This window comes from Oncorhynchus gorbuscha, linkage group LG03, assembly GCF_021184085.1.
Source record: "Oncorhynchus gorbuscha isolate QuinsamMale2020 ecotype Even-year linkage group LG03, OgorEven_v1.0, whole genome shotgun sequence".
Classification (NCBI taxonomy): domain Eukaryota; kingdom Metazoa; phylum Chordata; class Actinopteri; order Salmoniformes; family Salmonidae; genus Oncorhynchus; species Oncorhynchus gorbuscha.
In genome coordinates, this window is record NC_060175.1 from 74,956,987 (window position 1) to 74,964,798 (window position 7,812).

The 7,812-nt window shown below is 41.4% G+C and overlaps 1 protein-coding gene across 2 annotated transcripts; it reads right to left on the reverse strand.

Annotated features, from left to right (window-relative positions):
- Nucleotides 1-5,167: 5,167 nt before the first annotated feature.
- On the reverse strand, nt 5,168-7,032 carry LOC124021836 (transcription factor HES-4-B-like). 2 transcript variants are annotated; one of them, XM_046336982.1, is made up of 4 exons: nt 6,675-7,032; nt 6,392-6,487; nt 6,195-6,282; nt 5,168-6,085 (listed from the first exon to the last, which is right to left on the reverse strand). In XM_046336982.1, exons 1-4 carry the CDS (start codon nt 6,780-6,782, stop codon nt 5,508-5,510), a joined length of 870 nt encoding a protein of 289 aa, XP_046192938.1. In that variant the 5' UTR covers nt 6,783-7,032; the 3' UTR covers nt 5,168-5,507. The 2 variants fall into 2 exon arrangements, with proteins under 2 accessions (XP_046192938.1, XP_046192932.1); XM_046336976.1 differs by having other exon boundaries at nt 5,168-6,088; nt 6,675-7,029.
- Between the last annotated feature and the right edge of the window lie 780 nt (nt 7,033-7,812).

The following is a 7,812-nucleotide window of genomic DNA, read 5'->3' on the forward strand; positions in this document are numbered from 1 at the left end:
TTTGGAAAAAGTCAGGGGTGTGAATACTTTCTGAAGGCACTGCTCTGCCATATGCCTTCAGAAAGATAGTATGGGAAATGAATAAGTCAAAATAATATTCTCATTGTATACTTTAGAACTTAAGTTGGTTCACACTATTACACAACATGTATGCAAAAGGATTTAAGTATCATCCATCCTTAAGCATCTCTGACCTTCCTCAATGTTGACTTAACTGGGCACCTGAGGGATGAATGTACATTTAATTATCAGTGGCCCATCATCAGAATTATCATCATAATCAAACTTGTTTAATTAAGAGCTGAAGGATAGACTGACAGCACCTCATCACCCCTCACACCAAAGGAAATCTGTAAAACAAATAATGTCTGTGGAATGTTACATTTATAAAGTCAGTTTGCAACTGTAATTAAGTGTCAAACTCCTGAATAATGTTAAACATTCGAGTAGGCCTATTCTGAAAGAAATCATCGACAGAACAGTGAAATGGGCTTGATTTTGCGGCTGTTTAAAAACAAATTTGCTGCAAATCTACTTAGTTTAGTAACGATTTGCGTTCATTACTTGATTTGATGATTAAATTTATGCAAATAAATTATATGAATTGATAGTTCAGCCCTCTGTTTTATTTTATTATGTAATAGGCATGCTGTAATATGTATTCAAGCGAACCACATCTCATTTTATCGAGCACTGTCTTTTTAGAACCATGAAGGGTGTTCCAATCGCTTAAAATAACACTAATCTAGATCTGTTGCCTACCCTCAATAGTCCTACTCATCACTTTATTACGAACAGAAGTATATCACTTCTCACAATGGTGCTCGTTTAGTAAAATGAGATCAAAGCTGAATCAATGTCTTGCAAGATAACATAACGATTAATTAGTATTTTATGTAACAGAACCGAATAGCATAGCAGGCCTACAACATTACTTTAACACCAAAAAACATCAGATTTCTAATGAGATTTTAGGATGGTTAGCTAAAGTTGAATTGTAAAAAAAAAAAAGTAAAGCATCATGAGACAAAACTCAGAGCCACTATGCAAGATATATGGTTTGATTCGCTCACGAAACAGTAATTCAAGGAGATTGAAATGCATAGGCTATTCCCATGACACTGATTGAGATCCATCAAAGGATTGGCATGCAGATGCAACTTTCACCATTAAAACGTGAAAAATGATCAGTCATGATTGACATTGATGATGGCGTATTTTGAAATCAGTTATGCCTAACTTGGGATTTGAGGGTATTGAAAATATACACTTTTCTTGAGACACAATGTGTGGTCTTAGGCAGATGTTGCAATTGCAAGATGCATTGTATGCATATTTTATAACAGGGCTCTCCAACCCTGTTCCTGGAGAGCTGCCATCCTGTAGGTTTTCATTCCAAGCATAATCTAGTGCACCTGATTCTAATAATTAGGTGGTTTATAGAATGAATCGGGTTAGTTACAACTTAGTTTGGAACGAAACCCTACAGGACCGTAGCACTCCGGGAAATAGGGTTGGAGTGCAATGATAGGTAATTCAATAGGCTACATCTGTCAGTACAAACTTTGATTGAGGAAATGATGACCTCATTTACATATTTTTTTGCACACCCTCATCTGAAAAAAAATATCACTACACCACTGCAAGTAAGATCTGTGGTAGGTCTGTAGCCGGTGGTGCCTGTGGTCCCCGCTGGCTTCATCCATCTGAGCAGAGGTCAAAATGCAACAGTCCGTGCTCATTAGGAACAGGGTAAATAAAGGACATTGAACGACAGCACCATTGACAACTCCTCCATTCACCCGGAGATTTCGTTCCACTATTTTGATCTGCCGATAACAACATTTTAGCCTTCTTCTCCGTTTACATTGTTTCATAGCCTATACATTGATTAGTCTACACTGTAATTCATTAATCTGACTGGATTATTGTACTGCACCTGCATTGCAATCCAATGCATGCACGATTTATGCAATAAATTGATATATATTGTGGCCCCTGATTCTATGGAGATATGGTGTTTACGAGAATCTACAATGTTAACTTAATGAGAATGATAATTTGTCAGCTCAAAGAAGGCAACCCTGACCCCTTCAATAGCATCATCTCACACCGACACCATTGCGATACTCCCCCAGGGCGCTCTATCCTCTGAAGGAATGATATTGGGTCCCTAAGCACACCAGAAAAGGCGGTGAATTCGCGCGTTTTTCATATTAACTTGCCTTTAAGACTGGTCGTTCCCATTGTAAATGAATGCATTAATAATAGTATGTGATATTTTACATGTTGCCTCACTTAACTTACTTTCAGACTCGCTTAACTTCCTGCATATCCAAATATAACATTTAGCCTATAGGCGTACTTTGTTAGTCGCTGCTGCCATATAAAGAAGGACGGACTCAATAAACTCCCTCTGGGCCTGTCGGGTGGGTGTGTGCTCGAGCTCTGTCCAGCTTCATTTCTGTTTACACCAGTACAGGCTCACTTCTTGGCGGCCTGCACGCCTCCTCACCTCTGGAGAATGGAGCGCGGCCCAGTGCACGACCCGGCCTGCCAGCGGGGATTTACTGATTGGCGCTCTGCCCGGCTGCAAGCAGTCTAGTTCGCTCGGTTCTCACGACCTCAGCACCACAAAGGCATCTCTGAACTATTAACTTAGACACGCAGGCACAAGGAACAAGGGACAGCCGCAGAGCCCACACACTGCCAACTTGTGTTTCAGTTATGCCTCTGTGCAGAAGCAGCCTGTTATACATTGCTGGCTGGAAGTTTCAGAATGCCATTTTCGGAGAGTGTCATTGAAGGGGCACCGAGAGAAAAGTAAAAAAGAAACTACATAAATGAACAAAACACACATGCCATGGTTATTGTCATATACAGTTAAACGGTCAAACAGGCATCATCCCCAGTCCATGAGATACCAACTTCTCATTATTAGATATGGAGAAGCTCAAATTGAACATTTTACGCACGATGAGTTGTATTGGCAATCAAATTGGAAAAATAGGTGTTCTAATAACATTATTATAGGCTATAGTGAAAAGACATGTTTATGTACTTTCGAGTCCAAATGATCAACATAAATAGTCCAAAAAAAAATGCTGCCAAGACGCATTCATTCTATTATGGACATAATATTGGACTTTACGACCTATGTGCCGTGCACTCGCACTGGCGTGAGTCGACTGGTGAGCCTATCTGACCAGCGGTAAAGCGGGCCTGTCATGCCAAATAGTGTCCCCCGCCCAAATAGTGTCCTACTCTGCGTCACAATGGGATTCTATTGCTAGGGCTGTTGATAAACTTGCACAAATTTAACCGGATTACGTAACGAACCAAAGCGTCCGTTTCTATGCTGGTTGCTTGTCTCTATTTTACCTCGTAGCGGTAGCGAAGGCAGGAGGACGCTGATAGTTCTAGTTCTATTTCACCTCAAGCGCTCGCTCAGTCCGCGCAAAAGGATTACCTCAAAATTGCTCTCCAATGACGGTGTTTTTGACGGTGACAACCTGCTGACTACCTGCTGTTTCAGACGACCGAAAAGACTGGAAAGAGAACACTCTTTCTGTATTTGGCATGACATGCCCTCTGAATGCAAGTGGTTGACACATGCCCCCCGCCACAGCAACACGTCCCCCAGTTCCGGAAAGCACTCACTGGAGAAAGATACGTTTACATCCAGGGATAACATGGAGAAGGACGGAGAGAGAGGGAGAGAGGGAGAGAGAAAGAGAGAGAGAGAGAGAGAGAGGCGAGAGAGAGAGAGAGAGAGAGAGAGAGAGAGAGAGAGAGAGAGAGAGAGAGAGAGAGAGAGAGAGAGAGAGAGAGTTTGGATTGGCTGGAGAGATGAGGGTGCTATTCTGTTTCATTCAAGAGTTATTTGGAACATGAATCCATACTTCAAAAGGAAATTTCGAATTTAACATGTATTATGTCAATTCAAAGTCATGAGGTCCAAGAGAACTGCTTTGATCAATTCAACTCTTCCGTCCAATTTACCCGCCAAGGCACTAAACTCCCCATTTTCCCTCGTTTTCCGCTATTCACTTATGCCTACATGGGTTAACTGAACAATGGTTGCACAAAAGGAAGCGAGGATCCTTCCATATTCTCATTTCAGCGAGGCAATCTGTTAGTGACATTAACCCCAAAGCGCATTTCCCAGGCTCATGAATAGGGTTTTAGACTTCTTAGAGATCCCGCTGCATACAGGATGAGACCCCTTTCAAACTTGTAATTACCTTTTTGCAAAAGAAAAAATACACCCCCGCCATTGTCATTTCAACCCATTCTGCATTTTAGAGGACACCGGAATGACTAACTTCCCGCCACAGTTAAGAAAAATTGTAAACAAGTGAATTGTCAGGACTTTCACCATCCTATCTCACTCGGGATGAAGATTACAGGGTCGTTTTTGGCCTATAACTACTAAACCTGCACTGATATGAGCCTAGACCCTGACAGACATTAGGCCTATATCTGATGTTCAACTGGCTATTCAACTTTTACACACAAGACTAAACAAGAAGATAGCCTACTTAATATTTACTTTTACACAGGGCCCTTATAGAAACAAGAAATCCTAAACCTGTATAATAACTATGTTCTAAGTGTAAAGTAACTAAGTAAAAATACTTTGAAGTAGCCTACTACTTATCGTTTTGGGGGTATCTGTCATTTACTATTTATATTTGACAACTTTTACTCCACTACATTCATAAAGAAAATGTGAACTTTTTACTCAAATACATTTTTCCTCATACCCAAAAGTTACATTTCGAATGCTTAGCTGGACAGGAAAATGGTCCAACTCACGCGTTAAGCAAGATAACATGTGTTCATCCCTACTGCCTCTGATCGGCTGACTCACTAAACACAAATGCTTCGTTTGTAAATTAAGCCTGAGTGTTGGATAGCCCTCCGCTATATTTAAAAAAACGTACTCTGGTTGTCTTAGTATAAGGCATTTTAAACGATTTATAGCATTTACTTTTATGTTTGATACTTAAAACCAGATAGCCTACTTTTAGTCAAGTAGTTTTTGAACTTTTACTTGAGTCATGTTCCATTAAGTTATCTTTACTTTTACTAAAGTATGACAATTGGGTACTTTTTTCACCACTGTAAGGGTTATAGCAGTGATATAGAAGTGAAGACAAAATAGTTCATTTCTGACAATTGATTTATTAGGTCAATGGGCCACTGCCCAACATCAATTTCCAAACATAAACGACAAACAATATAAAAACACAGCTTTGGTATAACAATCAATATCAACTTTGTACAAAACTAAATATTTCCATAAAAAGTACTTCATCACAAACATTTGAATAAATCTTCCATTGCATGGACACTATATTTATCACCAACATCCAAATTTTGGAATCAGCCAATAACTTAAACAAACGTTTACCGTGTCCAACAAATGAAACGATGTCCCCTAGAACGGAACTATTTACTTAATGAAAATAACTTTCATAATTGTAGAGTCCATTTCAACCAAACTACCAGGGTCGCCAAACAGCCTCAGTGCTCTCCGAACCAGTGCTGACACCGACAGGGCTGACGGCCTGAGAAACACCGACGAATGATGTCATCCCATGGACTGGGGATGATGCTGTTGGCACAGAGCTGCAGTGGACCGGACTGGCGTTAACCGACATAGGTACACCTGCGTTAGCATACAGAGGGATGACTGGGGTTGATGCTGAGGCGAATGCCGGGTTGGGAATAAGAAAGGCAAACTGTCCATCGGTGGCAGGCACAAGCTGGAACCCCCCGAAAACTTTTGGAGACAAGGCTTCCACGGTGCTGAGTTTGGAACCCATAGAGACACTGCTGGGCACGGTAGAAGGTAGCTGCACGTGAAGAGGCTGCGCAAGGTGAGCCTGTTGAGTTGGGGTTGGCTGTGAGTAGTTCATGGCGATCATCTGGCCTAGGGAACCTGACAGGTGGTTGAGAAGCCGCGACTTTATCTCCGTGTTCACCCCCTCGCTGGTGGACAAGAAGCGAGTGACCTCGTTCATGCATTCGTTGAATCCCGCCCGGTATTTACTGAGGACAGTATTGTCTGCTGACAACGCTGCTGAGGAAAAAGAAAATGAGAGCATTAGAAATCGTGTCTATTCGATGATAATGTAAAAATTAAGTGTTGACCAGATGTCAAATGAGATATTCGCATTGCAATTTACCAGTCATCTGCACACGCTGTAAATTCCGTAAATGCTTCACTGTCATTTCCAGAATATCGGCTTTCTCCAATTTAGAATGTCTGGAACTCTGTGGATAAGAACATAGCAAAGTTAAGGAGTGTGCATTAATACCACATTAAATCCCAGGAATAATGAACTAAACAGTGATTTTCAATTGTGAAATCACTTTGACTTACATCTTTTTTAAGTGCATCGAGGATGAGCGTCTTGAGTTGGCCAAGGCTTTCGTTTATCCTCGCTCTCCTACGTTTCTCCATGATTGGCTTTGAGGACTGCAAAATAAATGTTTTTGCATGTTCATGGATAATTGCATGTTCATGGATAATTCTGAGTATCTCACAAGTAAAATGTCGTTAGCCTACCTACAGTTTAATTTGCAACAACATTAGCCTAGCATAGCAGGTCTATGCTGAATATATTAGATTAATGTTAAATCCATAGGCAGTTTTAGAAGTGTACCTTTCTATGCTCGCTGGCATTCTTGGGTTTGTCTGGAGTATGGGAAGCATTTGCAGGTGCACCAGCAATAGGGGATGCCGTTTGTTTCTCCATGGTGTCGGCTGGCATTTTGGATTAAATGACCTCCTCCGGCAGATAGAAAAAATATATCCTTTTGGAGACGTTGGCAAATATTTCTGCTTCTTTATGTTTAGATCAAATTGTAACCAGTGTGAAAGATATCCTACGACAGTCACGCAGAAGTGAGCAAGTCCCACTGACCAGCTGTATCACTCGCGAGTATAAGAGAGTGCGCTGTGCCAAGCTACTTTGGGCAGGTCGAGTCTGCTCTGCTGCCGACACACGCCAGCCGTACTTATAGACGGTTCGCATGCTCCCAGTTCGTGTGAAACCCTCTCTGCATTCTTTCCCACACTCGTCTCAGCCAATGGGCGTGCGGACTCACCCATTGGGCGCGGGGCAGACTGCTGATTGGACAACACCCCCGCGGGCTGTCAGTCACGCGCTGCTCAATCGGCACTGGAGGGACAAACAACAAAGCGGCGAGTGCAGTCGGTCTGTCTGTGAAGTGATAAGGCGAATTGGGGGAATGCGCTGGCGGTTTACTTCCAACTTCTTCATACCCTTAAGAAAATGTATGCTTTTTGTGTTCACAAATATTCACGATGCTTAAAAATACTGTATTTTACCAAGCCTCACCATGCTATTAATACTATGTTGATATAACTTGCCTACCTTTGAAATAATGTTGCATGTCTATTTTTTCAATAGTTTCTGTAGTTTCTATTTTAATATTCACTGATGCAAATGCTTAAAATGCATCTATATTTGGATAAACATGAGGGTTGTAAAACTATACATTAATACTTCAATGATATAGGTTAATATTTCAGTATAGCTGCTCACTTCGTCTTAACCTATTAATTATTAGTATTATTATTTTATCAGTAGCTCGGCCTAATCCAGAGATCCAATTGCGCCTCAGAACAACAACTGTAATGGCACGCGAGGCTGTTTGCAGGGGCACGCAGTCAACCAATGGCAGGCTGCCACTTTATGCAGATCTAACTGAGCTACGTCTTATTGGCTGTATGAACATCTAAGTGCCAATCATTCCAGCGCGGAAGCTGTGAAGGGT

What these genes read in the sequence shown, in the direction of transcription:
- LOC124021836 (XM_046336976.1), bottom strand. Translation starts at nt 6,782, where the DNA reads ATGCCAGCCGACACCATGGAGAAACAAACGGCATCCCCTATTGCTGGT. An exon ending in ATGCCAGCGAGCATAGAAAG is followed by an intron (nt 6,488 to 6,674) that starts GTACACTTCTAA and finishes TTTATTTTGCAG; the next exon opens with TCCTCAAAGCCAATCATGGA. An exon ending in TCGATGCACTTAAAAAAGAT is followed by an intron (nt 6,283 to 6,391) that starts GTAAGTCAAAGT and finishes TCTTATCCACAG; the next exon opens with AGTTCCAGACATTCTAAATT.